This window comes from Lipotes vexillifer, unplaced genomic scaffold, assembly GCF_000442215.2.
Source record: "Lipotes vexillifer unplaced genomic scaffold, Lipotes_vexillifer_v1.1 scaffold528, whole genome shotgun sequence".
NCBI lineage: Eukaryota > Metazoa > Chordata > Mammalia > Artiodactyla > Lipotidae > Lipotes > Lipotes vexillifer.
The window spans coordinates 2655052-2679235 of NW_006794582.1; the positions used below are offsets into that span (position 1 = coordinate 2655052).

The window sequence follows — 24184 nt, forward strand, 5'->3', positions numbered from 1 at the left end:
AAAGAGTGTTGGAGTCGTCCAGGCCAATTCTTTCTATCCCCTTATGCTCAACATTACTAAGTTTGGGGGATTCCACCCTTTATTTATTTATTTGGGGGGGTTCCACTTTTTAAATAGTTCTGCTAAATATCTTCTCCCTCAATCCCTTCCTTCCTGCCTACTGGCCCTGCTCTAGTGAAAGCCTCCATCTTCTCTTTCTGGAGTGTTATCACAGGTTGGTAGTCTGTCCCCCAACATCCTTACCCTTTCTTCAAAAGTGAAAGAATATCTGGGCTTTAGCAGGACACACAGCCAGAATAAAGACTGTATTTCCCAGCCTGCCTTATGGCTAGCTCTGGTCACGTGACTAAATCCTGGCCAAGGTGGTGCGAGTCTTTAAAGGGGAGAGGCAGTGCCTCTCTTCCTCCCTGCAGGCTGGAATGCAGACTGATGGCTGCAGCTGGCACTGCCATCATGGACGAGGGGGCACATGCTAAAGATAACAGAAAAGCAAGACAAGATGGAGCCTGGGGCTCTGAGGATTTGGTGGAGCAGAGCCACTATTCCAGCCTGGACTGCTCACTTTTACATAAAGAAGAAATACACATCTAGCTCATTTAAAGGCACCATTATTTAGGTTTTTTTTCTGTTATTCACAGCCAAACCTAATCCAACCCAACGCATTGCCCAAATTAAGGGTCTTTTAAAGACTTCCATGGGTCCCATCCCATATCACATCAAACAAATTAAATGTCTACATTACATATAAATCGTAAATAACTCTACAAGGCAAGCTGAAGTCCAGTTATCTAGTTAGCATAATTTATACTCTGTAAACATTTATACATTTATTGGCTTTAATTCTGCAGTTTTCCCTTTGTATTTTGGAGCCAGTTAATTTTAATTTATTTTTCCAATTCTAAACTGTCTCTACAGGTCCTTAAAAAGCTTCTTTGTCCTAGGCATCAAGCTGACGAATGAAATGAAGGAAAATGGCCCTGTACCCCATTGATTTCCCTGTTTCTAAAACACCCCAGATCCCAACCCTTCTTTGCCCCCACAAGATAAAGGGCTGTCCCATTTTGAGGCCATACTGCCCTCAGGTTAAAGCTCAAACTCCTTGGCTCTTCTAACAAGGCCCTTGTGCTCTGGCTTCTGTCAACCCCCAGCCTCATCTTCCTTTCCCATCCTGTGTTCCCACTGTGGGATTCACTTGTAAGGAATATACTTCCTGGACACAGCAAGTCTTATACACCTTGGGGGCTCCCTGTCCCTCCTCTCATGGGCTTGAGCATGGGCAAATGCTCACATGGAAAATGGCTCCTCTAAGAAGCCTTCCCTGATGACCCCGGGCAGCCTGGTACTCCTCTTGTGCCCCCAGATGCTCTGCAGACCCCACCTTTAGCTCCTGAGTCTTATCTAAGGTTTGTCCTTCCTTTTCCTCCACCTTGCCTGACCCTTCTGCAACAAGTCTATCTCTCTGTCTAGGCAGTGAGCTCTGATGATGGGGCTGTGGCATTCATGTCTGAGTCCCCAGCTCCTCACCCCAGACATGGCTCTGTGATTTGCAAAATGGATTTGTGGAATCTGTGGAGGCCTAGTCCACTCCCAAAGCCCAGCTCAGGTCTGTCTCCTTCTGGAAGCCTTTCCTGACACCTCCAGCTACACCTGGCCTCTCTCCCTGTTCAGATGTCAGGATGGGAAGAGCTTCCAAGGCCATCTGGTTCAATGTCTCATAGAGGAGAGACTGAGGCCCAGAGAGTTGAAGAGGCTTAGCCAAAGTCAGCCAGCAACTCAGTGCAAGGTACTGGGGGCTGGAGATGAGATTCCAGAGACCTTCTCCAAAGTCACTCCCTCCAAACTCTTGTAATTTTCAAAGTGTAAACCCTTCAGGGGTGGCTGAGAGCAGGTTCTGAAGTCTGGTTGCCTGGGTTTGAATCCCAGCTCCACCACTTATTGATGTGTAACCTTAGGTAAGATTCTTAAACTCTCTTAGCCTAAGTTTCCTCATCTCTAAAAACTGAAGGTGAACCATCTACCCCATAAAGTAAATCATGGAGGTGAATGAGATAAATATAAAATCATCAGAACACATAGTAAACACTCAGTAAATGTTGGCCATTATTTCATTATCGTTATTTATTATTATTGGAATAAAGACCCAAATGCTCTGCAAAATCTGGCCCCTGCCAACCTCTCCACTCTCATCTCACTCTGTTCTCCCAGCCACACTCTCCTTCTTTCAGTGCGCCAAACGCTCCATGTACTTTCCTGCCTCGGTGCCTTTGCACATGCTGATTCCTTGGCCTGCTTTTCTCTTCCACCCTCCCTTTGCTCTCCTTTGCCTACTAAAATCCTGCCCCTCCCTCAGATCTCAGATCAAACCTGCTATCTTAGGAAACTTTTCTGACTCTCATGCATCACAGTTTGCAGTGATACATTTATTTGTGGGATGATCTGAAAAACATTTGCTACTAAGTTCAATGTGGCCTGTTTTGCCCACCACTTTACTCCAGTGCCTAGCATAATGCCTGGCATATAACAGGTGTTTAATAAATGCATATGGCATGAACAAATGGTATCCTCCTCACTGTGGCCTCCCTTTCCCAAGCTGCTGCCCCCACCTCCCCTCTGTGGGTCTCTCCAGCCCCCTCATACCTCCCTGTTGCCCCTCATACCTCCCTGTTGCCCCTCATACCTCCCTGTTGCCCCCCCTCCAGCTGCCCACCTGTCTCAGAGGAGATGTTGACCTCGACGCTCAGGTCGGGCACAGGTGCTCCTGGGAAGGAAGCCACACACAGATAGGTGCCGTAGTCGCTGAAGTGTAGGTCAATGAGCTCTAGGCTGCTGGTGACAGCGGGCAACTCAGGGTCATTGCGAGTCACCAGCAGCCTCTTGGACATGCGTGCTGGCTTGCCATTCTTGAACCACTGGTAGGTCACCTTCTCCTGGGGCACTGCATCCACATGGCATGACAGCTTCAGGTCCTGGCCCAGCTGTATGTTCTCGCTCTCTTTGATCACATCTGGGGTGATCTGGAATGTGGCATTCTTCATGGCTATGGGTGGATGGGGAGGGAAAGGTGGCTGGAGCTGGCCCAAAGCCAGGGTTTCCTGTCTCACCACCCCCATCCAGATGCAGCTTCTACCCTCCAACTGGCCTTCCTGGAGTTTGGGGGCTACGATCCCACTCCCAGGAGAAACCATCGCTTTTTCTGCTTGGAAATTGTTCTCCTCTCTCAGATGTGTTTCCAAAAGTTAAAAAAAAAAGCTCGCTGTAGAAAAGTGGGTTTAGTAATCAATACAGCCACTGTTGACCAGACATACACTATGAGAGGCCCTGTTCTGAGCACTGTATGTGGGTTTCCTCCTTTAGCCCATCCCACAGTCTTTGAGGGAGGCATTTTATTTTCCCTGTTTTACAAAGGAGGGAAATGAGGCTCAGACAGTTTAATTCACTTGCTCAAAGAAGTATTGGTAAATAGCCAATCTTGAATTCACACTCAGAGCCTGTGCTCTTAACTACTATGCTGCTTTATTTTTATTGTTGTTTTAAACCCAGAATATACAAAATACAAATTTTGGAAAGAGGCACCAGAATGTAACACTGGTTCTATCTAGAGAATGGGACTGAGGGAAATTGAGGGGAAATTTTCAACTTGCCCTTTTGTGCTGCTTAGCTCTTTGCAACAAATTTGTGTCATAAAAAAAAAAAAAGACCAATACAATCATTTTACATGCAATTACATAAAAATACAGAGTTTAGAAAGAAAATGGTCTGGCCTCCTTTAAAATTCCAAAAATTGTTTTACGTATGCCAAGAGTTAGACAGAATCCTTAATATTAGGTGCTCATTGGAAAGGACTCTGCTACAACAGCCATAAATCAGGACTGGGCTGAGTGAAGCAGGCTGTATGTCACCCCGAGAGGTGACCACAAGTATTTGATGAAAATGGCAATCTTATCAGGTTTTAAAGGGCATATGGATCAGGTGGGGAAGAACAATCTTCTGATGGGAAAAGTACCATCAAAGGAAACAGTAGTCATTAGATAAACACAGTTTGACTATTATCTTTCTCACTACTTAATCAGAATTAAGTAAAAAGTCATAGAGAGCTAGCTTCTCTTGGTGAGGAGAGTCAGGGAGAGACTGGTCAGTGACAGATGAACAAAGAAGAGTGTTCATCAGAAGATGCTCAGTTGAATGTGACAGAAGCTGCATCTTACTTTCAAGTGCTAAAGAGCTGGAAACAAGCCTGGATCTTTAAAAAAAAATTTTTTTTAATAAATTTTAAAACAACCACCTAAAGCTGCACAAGCAGAAGAATTTATAGTTTCCTCCTTAAAGCAGAGTAGCAAAATCAAGATCTTATCGAGCAGCTAATGATAATTACTGAGGCTGAAATTTAGTTAGGAAAGTATTTGTACTTCTTTATATTGTGCTCCAAGTTTTAATCATTTTTACATTTAGTAATTATCTTTATACTCACTGAAATGCTTTGCTAATAAAGATTTACTTATGAGGTATGTGGAAATGTTTGTTGTTTTCACTTTAATTCTATTAATCATGTAGAAACCATTGTACAGGGAGAAAGTCAGGAACTTTCTCTTAGAGTCTGGAATGTCCACATTTAGCTTTTTGCAGCCTCAGTTTCCCAATCTAAAAAAATCTAGGTAATCACCACCAGCCCTTCCTACTTCTTGGGTTGTTGAGGTTATATCTGAAAATGTATTGATTGTAAACTGTAAATAAAACTTTATGCAAATTTTAGTCCTGCCATCTGCTGGCAGACACCTGAATTGCAGGGAAATCAAAGTGCCTGGAACCTGCGTTCTCAGCCTACCTCCCCTACCAAGGAGAAGCAGACAGGCCCCTTTCCCATTTCAGTTCCCAAGGTACAGGGACCCTGTCTGCTTCCCAAGTTTCCTTCCACCCCTCCGGAGCCACGTACATCGCACCAGGAGGTTGACAGTCTTCTTGGCAGGGTTGCCCACATTGTTGGTGGCTGTGCAGTTGTAGTAGCCAGAGTCTCGGGCCTGCACTGAAGGGATGCTGAGGGTGCCACCCTGGGCCAGGGCACCCAGGGGCAGTGGACCTGGTCCATGGGACCACTGCAGCTGGGGCAGAGGATCACCGCCTGTCAGCAGACACTGTACCGTCACATTCTCCCCAGGGTTCACCACCAGAGTTTCGTTCACAGACAGCTTCAGGGCTGGTGGTGCTAGGAGGACAAGAATGGGGTCTTAGGGGACCATGAGGCAGGGCCGGATGTGGGGGAGGAGAATCAGGGAGGGAATGGAGGCTGGGGAAGTCCTGCAGGGGGAGAAGGGAAGGAGCAGGCAGGAGGGAGGAGGGGAAACACTCGTGGTGATGTGCTTGGAGTCTTGCATGAGGTGGGCACCACCTCCTGGTTGAGGACTCAGCCCAGGTGGGCAAGGGGATGGGCGGGGAAGTGCCTGTACCCGTGGTGTTGGTGAGCCAGAAGGTGACGGCCTTGTCCGGGATGCCACACACGTTGCGTACAGACACCTGGCAGGTGTAGCTGGCATAGTCCTGGGGCCGCAGGTTCTTCAGCTTCAGGACCTTGGTCTCCCCCTGGGCAGTGACCACTGGGGTGAGGGGCCTGCTTGGGTCTCACACACATTCACCAAGCACCAGAGGCTAAAGCAAATTCCTATTCAGGACTGAGCCTGGGGTGGATGGCACACTCCCCATACCCTGGGCTTCCATGGGTCTGAGGGTGTCCTGGTACACACCAGGCCTCAGTTTCCCCATTCTAGGAAATGGAAGGGTAACGAGGGAATCCTGCTCTGTCTTACAACCCATACAAATATAGGGCTGGCCCTACAGGCCATGGCTACATGTGGAGTTCTGACAGCCACCTAGGAAAGCTGCCTCTGAAAACTCTCTCTTGCAGGATGGCTTCATCACTATCTCCTAGGACTGCAGGAGAGCCATGGGAAGTGACTCATCTTTCTACCCCAACTCCTGCTGTTCCTGCCCGTTGTTCCAAAGACCCTGACAGCCAGCAACAGGCAGGGATGACTTGTCTACCCCAGGAGGTGCCTTTCCTAACTGGCAAAGTTCTTAGAGGACATGTTGCCTTGAGGACTCTCCTGTCCTCACCACTGCTCCCTGACCTTTCTGTCTCAATTCTGTCTGCCCCAGGTGTTCTGAAGCCCAATCAGAATGCTTGCTTCTGATGTCAGAAGAAACTTGTTGGAGTCAGGGCAGTCCCTGGAACTCCAGATGGTGAGGCTTCAGCCCCCCCTGGCCCCCTCCCTTGTGGGGTGCAGGAGGAAGAATGTGGGGTGAGCCATGAGGAGACAAAGCCAGCTGCCGCCCATCCTGACCTGGGTGTAGAGGGGCTCATAGATGTCGACCCCATTGTCCTGGCTGTGAGACAAGGTGTCCAAGCCCCGCTTCCAGATGAAGCGGGCAGGTGGGTTGGAGTTGACCGTACAGCGCAGGAACACCGTCTTCTCCTGGTAGAAGTTGCCTCGAACATCGCTCACTGTCTGGTGTACTGTCAGCACTGGCTCGTCCAGGTCTGCAAGGGCACAGTCCCAGTGGAGTCAGATGCGTGATCCCCTAGGTGGAGGGCTTGGGCCCCTGGCAGCTCTCAGGGAAAGTTAAGCTACCCTCATGGGATGCTTCCAGAGAGCAAGATGCTCTCCCAGCCCTGCAAGCTTGAGCAACCTGTCAGAGGCAGGGGACTGGATGTGTTGGCTTCTCAGCAGTCCCTCCCCAGGGACCTGAATTGGCTGGGGGGTGGGGAGGGTGGGGGGATGTGTGTGTCTATCTTCACCCTCCTATCATGGGATGGAGGAAGCAGCTGCACACTGGAAATCAGGCCATGCCTGCCAGACCCTTCCAGCTGCAATAACTTGAGAAACAACCCTCAGCCCCAGGGGTTGTCAGGCCCCTGGGTGGCTGAAGGGGGACAGAAGAGAGGGCCTGGGGTTCCACACCTCTATCAGGTCCCACTTGGGGCAGGGGGGTGTATTTAATGGATAGGTTCATTGTAGATATTAAGATGGTGGCAGAGAGACCTTTGGGCCTGGCCCCACAGCTTCTGGGTACCTAGGTCAGCCTGGATGGCACAGAGGCGGATGGCAAGAAGGGAGATAGCCTCTGAGTGGTCAAGGGAATATCCATGGAGGGCAGGCAGGGACTGAGGCTTCCCATTCAACCTGTAGCAAGGACTGAGGGGTGCCTGGTCCTGCAGGTGTTGGGATAGGGAAGTTTCAGAGCTGCCCTGGGACAAAAGCAGAGACATGAGGTACTGTGGGAAGGACACTGGACCATAATGAGAAGAGACCTATGCAGTGAGCAAGTCACAAACCTTTGGTCTCAGCTTCTTTATCTGTAGAATGGGTATAATCCAACCTGTCCTGCCCTCCCTGACCACTTTTCAGGGATGCTGCAAGGTTCATATGGGATTAAAGATAGAGATGGGTGAATGGTATAAGGTAGTGCACATCAAAGGAACATCAGGGATGCCCTTCTCTATCCCGGAAAAGAGAAAGTCTCCACAGTTGTTCTCCACGGAGGTGCCACTTCTCCACCCTTCTCCCCACTCCTCCTTCCCAGCATGAGACCCCAGAAGCAGGCCCCTGGCCCGGGTACTAAGAGGCAGACCCGACTTACACTGCACGTCCACCCGGATGGACTTGATGGCAGGCACGCCCACGCCATTCTCGGCCTTGCAGTAGTAGCGGCCGCCCTGCGTGCGCGCGATGCGCTCGATGCGCAGTGTCTCATTGAACACCGATGTCTCCTGGAACTTGTCCGACGCACTGCCCGCGGTCTTGGTCCAACGCACCTGGGCCAGCCAGGCAGGGCAGAGTCAGACCGCACAGAGGGGGAGGGGGAGGGGGAAAGGGAGGGGGAAGGGGAGGGGGCTCCCCGCCCACCCGCCCGCCCCCATACTTTTCCACGAGTGCACATAAGGCATACACAGGCCTGTGAAACTAACCCAAACAGCCTCGTGGGAATGCACGCTGGAGGTAGGACCTCTCAGTGAAGAGTCTGGGGAATCTGGGGTCAGGTGGAGGAGGCTTTTAAAAAGGTAGTATGTGCAGTTGTTAGCATCATGGATTTGCAGGCAAGTTACCCAACCTCTCCTGCCTTCCTTTCCGCGTGTGTAAAATGGAAATATTACTCTCTTCCTAGGCTTACTGAGAAGACTAAATGAGTATATAATTCATTCCTGGAAAAGTAAGAATTTGATTAAATTTTTGTTATTCCACTTATTAGCTTAGTGGCCTTGGGTAGGTTACTCATCTCCTAGCTTCAGATTTCTCATCTGTGAAAGAGGTCTATGTGATAGCCAGCCTCCACCATGGCCCCCGCAAGGTCCCCACCTCCTGGTATTCACACCTTTCTGTACTTTCCTCCCATTTTGTACCAGGGATGGTCTGTGTGACCAATAGAATTTGGCAGGAGTGATGGTGTGCCACTGCTGTTCTCATCTCCTCACCACCCTCAACTCAACTCTCATGGACCCAGGGGTTACAAAACTTGGGGAAGGCTACATGCAGTTTCAGGACATTCAGACGTAGATCAGAGGGTGCTTTGGAAAAAGAACAAGACCATGAAAATGTTTCTCCTTTTCGTACTTGACATTTTGCAGTTTTACCATGATTTATCTAGATGGGGTTTGTTTACAAATGCTTAGGACTTGGCTTATCCATCTGAGAGTTCATACCATTCTTCAATTCTACAAAATTCTCAGGCTTTATCTCTTTAAATGTTGCCTCTTCTAAGTTTTCTCTAGTCCTTGTAGAATGCCTAAATTTGTTACAGCTTCTCATTCTATCCTCCACGTCTCCCAACTTCCTTTTCACATTTTCCATCCCTTTGTCCGCTCCAGACTGCATCGTAGCTGATTTCCTTGGATCTATTATCCAATTCACCAGTTTCATCTTTAGCTACTTCTACGGTATTGAGGCCAAATTTTTCTAAAGACTATATTATTTTTTGTTTCTAGGATTTCTATTTGCTTTTTTCCATATCTTAACTGATCAGGTTTTATAATCTCCCGTCTTATAGATTCTATTCCTTCCATTATCTCTTTAAACATTTTAAACACGTTTATTTTAAAGATCCTTTCATATTGCTCTATCATCTCTGTTTTCTCAGATGTGAATTGTTCAATTATTTGGGTCTATGGACTGGCTCTCCTGGCACTGTATTTTTAGATATGCTTTAAAATTTCACCCCATGGGCTTGTATTCAGTAGGAATTATCTTCCTCAGAACTCCCACTTGGGGCACTGACAGGCCTGTCTGTGGTGTAGCTTTATGGTTGCCTATGCCCAAGATATATGCATTGACAGGTTTCAACCAGCTTTAGTTTCTTTCGGCCATGCCCTGCGGCATGTGGGATCTTAGTTCCCTGACCAGGGATCGAACCCATACCCACTGCATTGGAAGCACAGAGTCTTAACCACTGGACCATCAGGGAAGTCCCAGTTTTTATATTAGTTTCTCAGCTTAAGGTCTCCTCACCACTTGGATAGTGCAAGACACAGACTGGATTAGGCTTATTCCCTCATAGGTGACTCTGTTTGCACCCACACCCTGAAGCAGAAAGTCTGCTCCCTGCTGTGACTCTGGGCTATGGGGCAGAGATCTTCTGGTCCCCATTCATAGGTGGTATCACTCTTATCAAGCTTCCAGCTTTAGGTAAGAAGTCCAGTTCTAGCTCCAGTCATAGATGGGCCTGTGGCCTCAGCTCATACCCCCCATGTGTGTATTAATATTACTACCCCTGAGGTGAGTATGCAGTTAAGTCCCTCCAAGTACCAGTTTCTTCAGCTTTTGCTCACTACCATCGCTATAGATTTCTTCTTCATTTTAACCATAGAGAGTCCCTCTCTCTTGCTATTAGTTTGGAGTAGGGAATTGCATGCCCACTCATTCTTCCATCTGACAACAAACTGGGCTATGAGATGATCCTTGCTCCACCCCTAGACTGGATGCTCCATGACAACAGGAACTGCAGCTGTATCCTCAGGACCCATCACAGTACTTGGCACATAGCAGGTGCTCAATAAATATTTATTGTAATGAAATGAGCAAAAGGCACTAGAAGGCATTTCAGGACAGGCAAAGAGCAGTGGCTAAAGCAAGAATGAACAGGGTGTATTTGGACAGGTTCACTGAAGACGGGGTGTAAGGAGGATGGCCGTGGGAGATCAGACAGGACAGGCAGGTGGGGGCTGGATTGTGGGGGGGGGGTTCTTTAGTTCCACCCCTATGAGCCTGAACTGGGTCTGGTAGGTAATGTGGAGTCATCGAAGGTTTCTGAGCAGGGGAGTGACATAATGTAGCAGGTCTAAGGATGATGATTCTGGGAGAAGGGTGCAGGAATGGATTGGAGGGGGAGATGTAGGAGAATGGGAGGCCAGTTAGAGTCTACTGCAGTGGTCCAAGGGACAAGACTAAAGGTCTGACCTCAAGGGGTAATGAGGAATAGAAGGAGACCCATGCAAGAGACGTAAAAAGAAAGGCCTCAGAGCCTGGCTAGGTGTGGGGAATGATACGCGGCTGAGTCAAATACGAGCCCAGGGGTTTGAGCCTAGGCAGCAGGAAGAATAATGAAACTACAAATGGAAATAGAAAATGGGTGCATGGACTCACAGCCACAGCCACAAATGACTCCTACATGTGATGCACAAGGGGACACACACAGATGGCCAGTGCAGCCTGAGGGAGAGGTGGCCCAGCTGCCTCCCTGGCTTTAGGGAGCATCATGCCTAAAGTCACACCTATGCAAACACCAAGCTGAAGACTGGCAGCATTGTTTACACTTTTCCACAAAACAACCGCTAAGAAGGAGGAAGTGGTGATGATAGTTTCAGTTTGAAAAAGTCTTTAGGAGTTTTCTTATCCATCCGCTTGTCTCAAGACCAAATCTACTAAAGCTGTCCCTGTTCCCAAAATTGTCCCCGCAAAAAAGGATTTTGCAATCACTGTGCTTCCTAGGATCCAATCAAAACATTTTCTGTTGCTTTTAAAGGTCACCGCAGCTCGCCAGCAAATTTTACCCATCCCTCCAGCCCATCCTCCTGCCTCCACCTGTCAGCTCTCAGTGATAACCAGCCAATACTTCCTGCCTGAACCAAACACTTAGTCTGGGACAAAATTCACCCAGATTTTCCAGATATGCATCTTCTGTTACTTTCTAATAGCTTTGAGTCTCTTAATGTCAAAAGTGTGGGGCTTGCCTACTGGAAGCCTCCTGAAGTAGGAGGAAGTGTACCAAGCTACAGAGAATGCTGGTTCTGGATTCGAATTCTGCTCCCACCCTCACAAGAGCTGGGGACCTTGGGAGTTTACCCAACCTCTCTGAACCTCGATTTCCTCAGCTTAAAATGGAGGCCCTGATGCCTTCCTCACAGCACGGTTGCGAGGCTCCAAAGAGAAAACACTGGAGAAAGTAACGAGCATAGTGCTTGGCATGTGGTCTGCCTTCCAACAGTAGTTGAAGGTATATATCTGAGAGAGCGTCTGCTCAACAGATACAGGGAATGGAGTGGAACTGAACAACTGACATTCAGTTTTTGCCCTCAGTCATCAATATTTCCAGGTGAGTAAGCCCACAGCCTCTAGCCCTTCCCCACAGGGTTTATTTTCCAGCTATTTCCCCAGCCCCAGGCTCCTGTCTTCCGCTGACTTGCTGCTGTCTGTCTCTAGTCACAGCTCCCACTGCCTCTTCTGATCCCAGAGTGGGGTGGGTCAGGAGGGGCCTGCTCAAGCCAGGCCAGGGGCTTACCTGGGGCCGAGGGTGCCCGGTGACAAGGCACTGCAGCACCAAGGTGTCCCCCTCCCGGATGGTGTAGACGCGCTCACTGATGTTGTCCTCTTTCACCACACACGCCTGGCCCGCGTGCACGATCTGAGCCTGGGCTGGAGCTGGCGGGAGATGGGGAGGTTTAGACAGGAGGCACCGAGGCCATAGGGAGTCTAAGGCTCCCTCCTGAGTGTGTCGAGGGAGGGGGCAGCCCAGACTTCTCTATGACATCCCTCAGAGGCCTGATCCCATCGAACTCAGGAAAGAATCCTCCTAGGGCCCCGGTCCATACCAGAAGGGCCAGGGACTCAGGACAGGGGCAATTCCTCCCCATCCCACGGCCCTTGCAAGAGATCTGTGCTCTTCAATGAGCTGAGGACTGTGAGGGGGCTTTGTAATCTGTACAGAGTGGTTATCACCCAGTGAGCATCATGTCTTAGCAGCCCGCTGTCGTGCAGGCTGCTGGTGCTCTGCCCAGCTCCCTGTATCTGGCAGGTGCCTCCGTTCCCAGCTGCTGTGTTAGCTGCTAGGCACGCAGAGCTCACCTGCCCCAGGGAATTGCACTCAACCAGTGGGAGCTGCCTGGACCAGACATGCCTATAGGAGGTCATCCCTTCCCCAGTACATACACACCCCAATGACTGGTGGACATGATGCAAAAGCCCAGCCACCTTGCCTCAAGCTGGGGTGACCGCGGTTCTGTTCATGCTCCAGAGGCCCCCTACCCCCACCCCAGGGAACAGGCTGAGACTAAGTCAACTAAATCACATTTTCACCTGGCTGTTTCCCTTGTCCCCTTTCAGTTGGTCCTTAGAGCACTTTCTCAGCAAATCACTTGCCTGAACTCACTGCCACCAACCATCCAAGGCTCAACCTTCAGCAAACCTAACTAAGATAGCCCCCAGCCCCAGGGACTGCACATTCCCCTCACCCAAATGCCTGTTACTTTTCCCTCATTGCTCTCTGAACCTATGCCAGCCTCCTCTCCAAGGGAGAGAAGTTCTCACCGGGGGCCTGGAAGCTCTCACAAGACTTTGGATCCTCCCTAACCTCTCTCACAGTGGTCAGGGCTGGGATCTGGCCAGGGCTGGGGGACCAGAGCTTAGATATGGCTGGGGGACCCAAAGGGAAAATGATTGAACCAGAAAAGTTCAGAGCCCTCCTTCAGTGTCTTAGCCCCACTGTCCTGAAGGCAAACCAGCCCCCAGCCCACCAGTACTTGGGCTCTGGGAAGGAGGGCAAGGCCCCCAATTTCAAACCTGTCTGCTCACATATGAAGGTGGAGGGAGTGGAGGCAGGAGAGCTAATCCAGGGCACGAGGGACACAAGGGGGTGAAAACTGAGTCCTTGCCCTAAAGAGGTGCAGGGAGGTGAGATAAAACCTGTTCATAAAATGTGTAATTTCCTCCGGGAAGCATTCCATGATTGACCTACATCCTCCCTCCTGCTGTATCCATCACTTTTCCAGTGCGACAGCAAAGCATCAATCTGCGTGTCTACCAAATTCAGCATTCTTATCTTTCTGCCTACCAGACCATGAGCTTCACACCTTGGTATCCCCAGCGCAAAGCCTTGAATATAGCAGGTACTCAGTGAACACTGAATGAATGAATTTATAGGAATATGCCATGGTGAAGTTGCTAAGCATTGTAAGAAAGGTAAAGAGGAGGTGAGAGGAGACAGACATCACTGTCTGCTGGAGAAAGAATCACAGAAGGCTCTATGGAAGAGGCAGCTTTTGAACCAGCCCTCAGAAAACAGGGGTGCTTCCTGCAGGTTGACAGGGCAGTCTTATATCCCATATTACCCGGGGTAAAACACTAGTGATTTTTGGACCTTCATTTTCTCATCTCTAAGATGGAGAGAATGCTACCAACCCTGAGAACTCACAAGGGTGGATGTGATCATCACACAGGATAAATGAGAAGTGCTTAGTAGAACTCTGATGTGTTCTCCTGTTGCCACAAATAGCACCTTAACAGTGTCTTTCCAACCAACACTGATGGGACAGTCATGAACTCATTACAGAGGTGGGTCCACAGAGGCAGCCCGGCCACACATCAAGAAGTTTGTGGGGCAGCCATCTGGGGGTGATGTAGGCTGTGTTTAACCATGAGAGTCTCTGCAAACAGCAGCAAGTTCTGCAAACAGTGGCAGCTGCTACCAACCCAGAGTTTGAGTGTCCAGTCTGGCTGCCATGGAGGAATGAACCTAGGCTAGTTGTCAGGAGACAAGCTGTGTGACCCTGGGCAAGTCAAACCTCATGGGCCTCAGTTTCCCCACCTATAGGAGGGGAGTATATTAGATGACTTCTGAGGTCTTTTTTCAACTCATACTTTCTATGAATTTTATAAACAGCACGTGGTCCCTGTATAAGATGCACCCTGGAATCTAGGGAATGGGTCTGAAACTATCACCCCCTGCAATGAAAATGCTTTGGAAAAGATAGCCATCTGTGGCCAAGGTCCTCAGGAAAAAACCCACCAATGTGTGATGTGTGTGCCAGTTGTTGATAAGCCCAGAAGGCTGCATGGATGTCTTCAAGAGGCCTGGGGTGCCTCTCAACAAGGAAGACATTGATTTAACAGGCTCCAATGGAAGATAAGCTGTAATCTTGGACACTGTGGCTTGCCCGTAGCCAGGCAGTGTTGTAATAATAGACACTTTGGTGACTGATAAGGAATACTGAAAAAGAGCTGGAGAGCTGGACTTTCTCAGGGCCTGGCCAGCCCAAGCCAGAAAAGATGGGGCCTGGCCAGCAGACACAAGGCCTCTGGCCACCTGACAGGTGCTCTTCCTCATTGGACATTGGGCTATGAGCTGGCATCATGGGTGATGACATCATTAAGATTATCTAACGCCCTTTAATGACATTAACTCCTAAGACTATCCAACTCTAAAATAGTAGAACCACTTTGGAAGAGATTTTGGCAGCACCTACTCAGGCTAAACAAGTGTACACCCCATGATGCAGGAATTCCACTCCTGGGTATGTACCCAATAGAAATTAGTGCTATGACAACCAAACAATAGGTCCAAGAATATTCATAGCAGCTTTATTCATTATAGCTAAAAACAAGAAACAACCCACATGTCCATCAAGAGCAGCAAGGATGAATAAATTCTGGCATATTCATACAATGGAATATTACACAGAAGTGAAAAAAAGAGCTACAGATAGACACAACAACCCTGTTGAATCTCACAGCACAATTTGAGTGAAAGAGCTCAGACATAAAAGAGGAAATAGTGTATGATTTCATGTATTTGAAATTCGAGACTGGAAAAACCAACCTTATAGTAACAGAGATCTAAACAGTGGTTGCCCTTGGGTGGAGGTGGGCAATTATTTACTGGGAAGGGCACCAGAGAAGTTTCTAGGGAGGAGATGGGATCCCATCTAGTGAGATGGAAATGTTCATAGTCTTAATCTGAGCGGCTGTTACATGGGTGGATGTACATGTAAAAATGCATCAAGGTATTTGCTTAAGATTTTACTATCACTTTACACTTCAATTAGATAAAAAAAAAAAAAAAGAGCATCCACCCCCACTTTGATGACATTGTCTGTTGACGTTATCCAGCTTCCTCAGTTGACACTAACCATTACAATTACCCACTCCCTTTACTCTGAGTCCTTCTTGATGAGCCACTTCCCATGGCTGACTTCTTCCCGGTTCAGATTTTCCTTCTGGTGCAAGTGCTGCCTAATTGCAAAGCACTCAGACCCCCTTGGCATAGACATTCCAATTTGCCCATCACCCCCACTGAGTTTCATTAACATGAGTCAGCCTCCCCCACTCTGCTCACCTCTGGAATGGCTGGAACTGCTTTCTGACCCTAAACCATCAGAGATCCCACCAAGTCACAGACCCCCAAAGGGGTTCTGTCCCACTGAGCCTCCGCCTCTCACTCTACACACCCCAGGAAGTCACTACCAGCGACAACATTTTCTGATTCTAAAGGCAACCAGGCCAGGGCCTGAGTCAAGAGGCACCATGACATAATCCCTTCATTCAGTCTATCAAACAACAAAAGCAGGCCGCTGCACTGGATGCTAGAGAGACTGTCATGAAAAGCAAACAAAGACCAGCTCTGAAAGAGCATTGTGGGGGAGATGGATGGCAAACAAGGAAACAGAAATGAATGGATGGTTTCAGAGTGTGTTAAGTGCTAAGATGACCCTAAAGCAGGGCGTCGAAAAAAGGAACAGTGGGCGGAGAAGGGATCTGCTGGAGAGAGGTGGAAAGAGCAGACAATCTGGGACTAATTTCTGGCTCTGCTACCCACTAGCTGGGTGACATTGGGCAAGTTACTTAACCTCTCTGAGCCTCAGCCTCTTCATTTGTAAAATGGGAACAATAATGCCTTCTCCCAGGGCTAGTGTGAGGGTTGAATACAATATATGTAAAACATCTGGCCAAACAGTATGTGTTCTGTCAATAAATGACAGCTCCTGAGATGATTAAAAAGGAGCAAGAGATGGGGACAGAAGACCACCCTCTGTGGCCCCCTCTATATCTCAGGGGTGGAGCCGCTCAAAGCAGACACTAAACCATTAGGGATGTTTCATGAACATGTTCAGAGTTCACGTTGAGGATTGTGCAGGGAGTCGGAAAACCAGAGGGGAGGGATGGAATGGAGCCCTTTCTGAGCATCCCTCTTATACACTTAACTTTCAGAAAGTTACCTTGTGACTTTTAGCAAGTTATTTAAGCCGTAGTTTTCTCATTTGTAAAATGGGGTTGTGGAGAGGAATAAATAAGTAAACTCAGGTAAAGTGTTTAAAACTGTCTGGTACACAGTAAGCCATCAAGCATGTCAGCCAGCATTATTATTCCGTAAGTGATCCTGCACTCCTCTTAAAACCCCACCTCCCCAGGGGACTGCAAGGCCTTCGCATGAAAGGACGATGTCTTATCTGCCACAGACGATGAGGCCTGATACATTCCTGGGGTCCATTGTATATTTGCAAGCTCCTTGCCTCAGTTCTGAGAGCCAGAAAGGGCACGTCCTATTTAGCCTCCTTTGGCAGAGAAGGAGACTGAGGCCTGGAGAAGGGAACACGCTGTCCACTCACAGACACAGGACAGTAGTAGAGCTGGGGCTCGAACCCAGGCTTTCTTCCCACTAGCTTGGAACTCAGTTCACTGCCCTCCACGGACTCCTCTACCCCCGCCTTGTGTCACTAGGGGAGCCCTTTGCAATGCTTGCAATGCATATTCCCAGGCCCATACAGCACCACTAGCCCTGACTCTTCAGGGGCAGGCCTCAGAGGTTGTATTTGTAACACACTCCCTTTGAATTTCAGAGGCACTGCTGGATTTGTTTATCTCTGCTTGACGCCATGTTGGTGGATAGAAAATAGGAAGGATTGTGGAACAATTTCCCTGCTTCTGGCCTATGAGACTTTTGCTATTTCACTCTCCCAGCAACAAACCCCATGGAAAAGGAAAACACTGTCTACCAAACCTGTGCACCATAAAACGCTCACAGACAGCCCATCGCCAAATAAGGATGCTGCATCTCCTCCCTCTCAGAGTCTCAGCACACAAGAGTATACTATTAAAGGCCCTGAAAAGTCCTGCAATAAGCACATCCATGTGACTTGGTTTAATCCAGTGCTTTCCACTTGACCATAAAGCTCTTTCTTAACAGAGTATGATGGCTGTGGAGTCAAGTAACAGTCCCCTCCCCAGCCCCTTGGTTGAGAGTAACCAAGCGGCATGAGACATGTCAACAATGAGGCAGCATCCTAAGGAGGGCAACTGAGCAGAAATGGCAAGTTCCTGGCAGATGCTTCTGGTCTATCAGCTCACTCCTTTCTACCTCCAAAAGTGTACACCCCAAACCGTAGGTAGGGGTGGGGACTGCCAGCACCCAGGAGGCCCAGTGAGGAAGCCACAAACTCTCAAGGACACATGCTAAGGCAAATTCCAGCTTGCTCCGTGGCCTTCTGAAGAGAATTCTCATTGGAACCTAGAAGGGGAATTTCATCAAGGATCCCCGTCCCCCATCAGAGAATTTTCTCCCCAGCTACGAGCCAAGGTGGTGGGGGACACTGGCAAAGTACACAAGGATGCAACAGTAGGATGTAGAGCCAAACGAGGCTGACAGACAGCAAAGGGAATGAAAACCCTTGATTAAAAGCCCCATCACAGGGGCTTCCCTGGTGGCGCAGTGGTAGAGAGTCCGCCTGCCGATGCAGGTGACACGGGTTCGTGCCCTGGTCTGGGAAGATCCCACATGCCGCGGAGCGGCTGGGCCCATGAGCCGTGGCTGCTGAGCCTGCGCGTCCGGAGCCTGTGCTCCTCAATGGGAGAAGTCACAACAGTGAAAGGCCCACGTACCGCAGAAAAAAAAAAAAAAAGCCCCATCACATCAGCTTTCCTTCAGCTTTCTTCCCCACCCTAAATTATAAAAGGTTAGTCATGACCAAGTGGGATCTTGTGTCCTGCTTCCCCCTCCTGACTCTTTCAGGGGAAGTGTGTCTGCAGGCTGCGGAAACTTCCAAACAGAGCAGAGTGGTGGGAAGGCAAGGAGAGAAAAGAAGAAGGGGGTGCTGCCGACTCCCCCACCTGAAGTTGGTTCTATCTCCCAGTTACTGGATGGCAGGGCAAGTACCATCACCCTAGCCACCTCCCGGAAGCATCACTGAGTGTTCCGGGCCAGGCGATACGGAAACAGAATCTGTGGTCTGGTCCTAGCTTCTATCACATAGTCATTCAACAAATCCTTATAAGTGTGACGTGCTGAGCTTGGTGCTGGGGGTACAGAGAGCTATGGCACCCAGGCCCTGCACTAGGGAAGTGCATAGTCTAGAAGAGCTGGGATAAGAATGATGCCTATAAAGGCCTGCTGAGAGGCAGAAAGGAAACAAGGAGGGATTACTGTGAGCTGGAGTTATGTCTCAGGTCTCCCTCCCATCACCATAATATAATGATCACATAATAATATATACATAATAATAATATTACTCTGCGCCCGGCGTTTTATTGAGTGTTTTATATCTATTATCTTATTTATTGCCCACAACAAGCCTATTATTGTTCCCATTAGTCAGATAAGGAAGCTGAGGCTTAGCAAGTTTAAGTAACTTGCCCAAGGACACGCTGCTGATTTGGAGTCCATCTGACGCTCTGACTTTTGTGCTAAGCCCCATGCATTTCCAGTTTGCAAGTGCCTGGCACAGTGCTGAGGACACAGGGCTCCAGGTTCAGGACACAGTCTCTGAGTCACTGGTTGGGCCTGTCCCACGTGGCATCCTTAGAAACTACTCCCTCATTCTCCCAGCTCCTGGTACACACATGTTTATCGATCCTTTTGTGTATGTAATGCAAATGGACACTTAATAATTTAGCAGAGTTAACAGTGCTGAAATATTAACAGGCTTTTCTCTTTTAATTAGCTGCTCAGAGAATGGCGGCCGGGGTCTGAAAGGAGGCTCTCAGGGCAGGCGCTTGGCTGGCTCCTCCTGGGTCTCCTTCTGTCAGAGATGATGCTACACACCTCTCCTGCGGACCGCAGGCCATCAAATGTGTACCTCTCGGGAAAATTAACCCTGCTCTCTGTGCTCTCCACAGTGGGGCTTCGCCCTGCCCTCCCCACAGCCCTGTCTGCAGAGCTGGCTGAAGTCTGCCCTCTGTTTCGGCCGCTGGCCAGGGGGAAGGCCAGGTGGCTTCTCAGGAGTTCTGGAGTCTAGGGGAGGTGCCAATTCCATGCTGGGAAAACAAGTTTGAACCAGTACCCCCACCAGTACCACCTCCCCTGGCCTCTCCTTAGTGTCAGTCATCCTGAGGGGAAGCATCAGCACACCCTGCCCCGTGCACCTCTGGTCACTGTCTCAGAGCATTAGACCTTGGTCCAGGATGATTCTCTCTCCATCTTCCCTCTTGCTCCCTGGCCTCCCAGCCCTTCAAAGGCACATACAATCGCCTGTTAACTTACCATTGATTCATGGATCCCTTCTGTAACATTTCCTGAGCACCTGTTGTCCTGCCCTCGGCTCTAGAATGCAGAGGCAGTCAGGCACATCCCCCTCCCTGAAGCACCTCTGCCCTCCCCTTGCTGCCGACTCTATTAAAGTCTGCTCTCAGCAATAAGTCTTTTTTGCTTACCAAAACCAGATCCACATTCAGCCGACCTCCCCTTTGGCTTCAAAAATCTCTCCCCAACCTGAGTATGTATGTATCTATCTCTGACCTCCGGGTCCAAGAGCACTGTTACTGAGTGTGGAAAGCAGCCACAGCTGAAAGATCAGGGCACAGGCTGCCAGCCTGTCACCATGATTGAGCTTGAAAACAAGCTCTGCTCTCATAGTCAGAGGCAGAGCTTGGTAGGGCTCGCAGAGTCTGCTGCTGTGTGTAAGGCCTGGTTCCATTTTCAGGAGCTGATACTGTTTGCAGAGCCTGATGCTTCTGGCAGAGCCTGGCACTGCTGAAAGTGGTGGCCAGTCCATCTGTGCCCCTGTCCCTGGGAAGGTTTGGCACCACTGCACCTACATCCTGGCCCCATCAGAAGGCACACAGGTTTTGAGAGTGCCAGGTTCTACTCATAGAATCTTCACTGTCTGCATACCAGTGGAAGTCTAATCTGCATACAACTAATGAACTCAGGGATGTTAGGACAGGCCACCAGAAAGCCCTCTAAGTGGGGGCTCTGAGGTCCCCTGGGGGAAACTATAAAGGGACTTTCTCCCTGGTGGGCAGGGAGATCAAAACTGTCAACAAATGAGGTGCCCTAGGACAGTGCTAACATTATAGGCAGGACACTCAGGGAAGAGAGATCAGAAAGGCACATGCCTCAAGTTGGGCACTGCTTGAGCCGAAGCTGTAAATGCAAGTCTGAGGGGCTGCCCAGATGGTGTAGTATGAGGGGCGGGAGGTAGGGCTCTATCTCTCCTCTAATAATTATGTGGCCTTGGGCAAGTTATTTAACTTCTCGAAGCCTCAGTCTCTTCATCTGTAAAATGGGGATAATACTACATCTCAGCTCTAGTGAAAATAACTTCTGGGTTGTGAGGATTAAACGGGATAATGCACATTTGGTACAGAGCATAATCACTAGTATCTAGTAAGTGCTCAATAAATTTCATTTCCCTTTCCATTTGATCATATAGCCTGGGACCCTTTGGGAACCTGTTCCAAGGGCCTGTAAGAGGAAAATGTAAAACTGAATGAAGAGGTCTACTTTGGGGGGATGCCAAGAGCCATAATCCCGAGAGACCAGAACATCAATGTGGACAGAAAGAGGTAATCACTGGAAGGAAAGCTCTCCCCAGGAGAACATCCAGGATGATGGAGAGAGAGAGAGGCTACCACCCATCAGAGCAGAGAATGGTTTCTGGAAGCCAGGACCTGAGCCTGCCTGGCCCAGGGCTCTGGGGCCCATGGACATAGGGTTTCTCGTGTAAAAATTTTCTGCTGGGATCCCGCTACGCAGCCCCACCAAGATCTGCAGTCCTGGAGACCCCATCACTGCAGTTCACTTGGCCCTGGACCCTGGCAGTGGGCCAAATTCTGGAGGTGACCAAGCTTCCAACTGACAAAGCATACCTATTGAACCAAGCCCATGGGAGGGGCAGGGCTGGAGTAGACACAGCGGTTCTCATTCAGATTGTTGCAATAATTGCTGTGTGACCTGGGCAAATCATTTAACTCTCTAGTCTACAGCCTCAGTTTCCTGCCTATAAAATGGACATAAGAATGCTCCCTATTGAGAGTGTTAAATACAATAAGAATGGAATCCACCAATCACAGCACATGCTGCCTAGTAGATGCTCTAGAAGCATAGTTAGAAGGGAGCAGAATAAAACCAAACTCACGGGGCTTCCCTGGTGGTGCAGTGGTTGAGAGTCCGCCTGCCGATGCAGGGGACACGGGTTCGTGCCCCGGTCCAGGAAGATCCCACATGCTACCGAGCGGCTAGGCCCGTGAGTCATGGCCCCTGAGCCTGTGCGTCCTGAGCCTGTGCTCCGCAACAGGAGAGGCCACAACAGTGAGAGGCTCTCTACTGCAAAAACAAACAAACAAACAAACAAACTCATATCTAAGGCTGTGTCCACCCTGAGAAGTTCCCCCTAGTCTGAGAGTTGAAGCCTCCAGTGTTGAGCCTGACAGGCCCCTGAGTAACCCTGTTTATTGGAGCCTGAAGCTCAGTCACCTGGGCACCAGTGTACCTGTGACCAACACTAGGGATGGGGCACATCCTGGGTGGGACCAGAGACACACTGCCAGGTCCAGGCCCGCAACCCAGAATGCAGAGCCTTGGCCAGCCCTGGGCCAGGGAATGGAGGGAGCAGTGGCCTCGCTAAAGCAAAGAACCCTCAAAGGGCCCTATGACCCAAAAGCCCAGTGTTTTCCTCCCACCCCCCCGAGCTGAGACCCAGGCATGAAGCACAGGGCACAGCTTGCAGCCTGACGCAGGCCTGGCTGTGGGAACCGAAGGAGACAGGGGGCTGAGGCACTGGACTGGGGCTGAAATGAGCATCTGGGGACCTGGGTCCTCAGAAAGAACAGGATGGTGGGGGGGCGGGGCTTGGGCCCCCTGAAAGAACAGGATGGTGGCAAGTGGGTGGGAGTTCTTTCCAACCAAACCTGCAAGAACTGGCTAGAAGTTCCACTCCAGCGCTTAACTTGCCTAAACCCCCATTTCACCATACAAAACAGAGGCCAATAATATTAGGCTCATCGTGTCTCACTTGATATGTCATCTCAAGTGAGATGACATATCAGAAAGTGCCATGTAAACTATAAAGTTCTGCACAGATCAGGTCTTATTATTATTAGGTGTTCAAAAGACCCAAATATAGCTTCTGGAAGTAAAAACTGGAAGTTAAGAAGCAGGCCATAATGCACCTATTAAAACAGTGAAAATAAATTAAAATGATAAAAATCCATTGTGGCTGGGCTGCGCACAAGCCCGGCTCAAACTTTTTGTAGCACGGGCCGGCAGTGTGAAATGAGAACCATAAAACTGTTCCTATCCTATGACCTATTAGGCAATCTCACTTTGGGGAGTAGGCCCCAAGGAAATAATTTAAAAGGAAAACGTAATTCACATAAGGATATTCATGGCAGAGCTATTTAGAAGAAGAAATTGGCATCTGCCCAAATGCCCAGCACTGGAGGAATGGTGACCAAACTCCAGCGCATCAATGCAGGGGGTGCCCTGCGGCCATTAAGCTGACAGGTCTGAGGGCTCAGTCAATACCAGGAGATGTGTGTAGGAGATAAAGTCAGCCAAGAGAGCCAAATGGACCACTGTTTACTGCTATGTAAAAATATATTGACAGGTATGGGCAGGGAATTTAGAATGAATGGTTAATGTTTGATGGTCACTGGGTTCCGTTTTTTTCCTATTTAGTTGTTTAAGTGGATAATAATAATAACAACCCTGAAAGCAAAATCAATCTTGAAGCTTAAGAGCAGGTGGGGCCTTAGACGCCAGGACAGAAGGACAGGGGACAGAAGGACAGTGTTTCTGCAGAGCTTACCACCGCCACTCTGGCTGGGCAGCACTCTGCCCCCCCACCCCCCACCCCAGGCTACTGTGGGTTCCTGGGCATCATCCCACCCATCTGGGGGGTAGAATTATGGGTGTCACAACCTGACTGTTTGAAACCTCTTAAAGCAGCCCCTGTGTAGTTCCTCCAGGCTGGACCTTCACCCCAGCTCAGGAGGCAGGAGGAGGATTGCCTCTGAAGGTTTAAAAACCAGGGATCAGAGATGCAAGGGCCTGATTAACTTTATGCCTCTGTCCACATCCACTGACCTCAGGAGGACAGCACTTAGTGACCCCGCCACACCCCCAAGGCCTGAGAGCCATTCCTCACCCTCCGTCACTGAAAACACACTGGCAGCCAGAAACCTGGGAGTCATCCCTGCCTTCTCTCCGTCCACATCCCATGCCCAATCCACCAGCTCAACCTTCGGAACTGATCCTGCATCTGACCCCTGAAACACCAACCTGGTCTTAGAAACCACTACCATGGTGCCCTGCCTGGATTTTTACAGCAGCCTCCAGAGAGCTCTACCCTGCTTCCTCCCTTGCATGGCACAGTCTATTCTCCACAAGCAGCCAGAGGGATCCCTTCACAACATTAGGTCAGATCCTGTCCCTTCTCTTCTCAAAACCCTACCGTGGGCCTCCTCTCACTTTGAGTCAAAGCCATAGCTTTTTCAATAGCCTGCCACACCCTGCATGTGCCCTCCTCCCAGCTGCCGCCACACTGCTGTGTTTGCTGTTCTTCAAGCAGACCAAGCCCACTTCCACCTCAGGGCCTTTGCACTTGCAGCTCCCCCTGCTGGATTGCTCTTCCCCGGATTTCCAGAGCTCACCCCATTGCTTCCATCAGCTCTCTTCTGAGACAGGCCTTCCCTGACCACCCTTTTTAAGACAGCATTCC

At 49.4% G+C, this 24184-nt stretch overlaps 1 protein-coding gene across 1 annotated transcript in view; it reads right to left on the reverse strand.

Moving 5' to 3' along the window:
- The window catches only part of MDGA1 (MAM domain containing glycosylphosphatidylinositol anchor 1), a 56263-nt gene that overhangs the window by 14386 nt on the left and 17693 nt on the right, over positions 1 to 24184 (reverse strand). Inside the window, exons 2-7 of the mRNA XM_007467290.1 lie at positions 11761 to 11900; positions 7630 to 7804; positions 6333 to 6529; positions 5442 to 5574; positions 4931 to 5200; positions 2708 to 3037 (exon numbers count right to left, since the gene is read on the reverse strand). Of these exons, the coding sequence (XP_007467352.1) occupies positions 2708 to 3037; positions 4931 to 5200; positions 5442 to 5574; positions 6333 to 6529; positions 7630 to 7804; positions 11761 to 11900 (1245 nt within the window). The remainder of the gene's footprint in view (positions 1 to 2707; positions 3038 to 4930; positions 5201 to 5441; positions 5575 to 6332; positions 6530 to 7629; positions 7805 to 11760; positions 11901 to 24184) is intronic.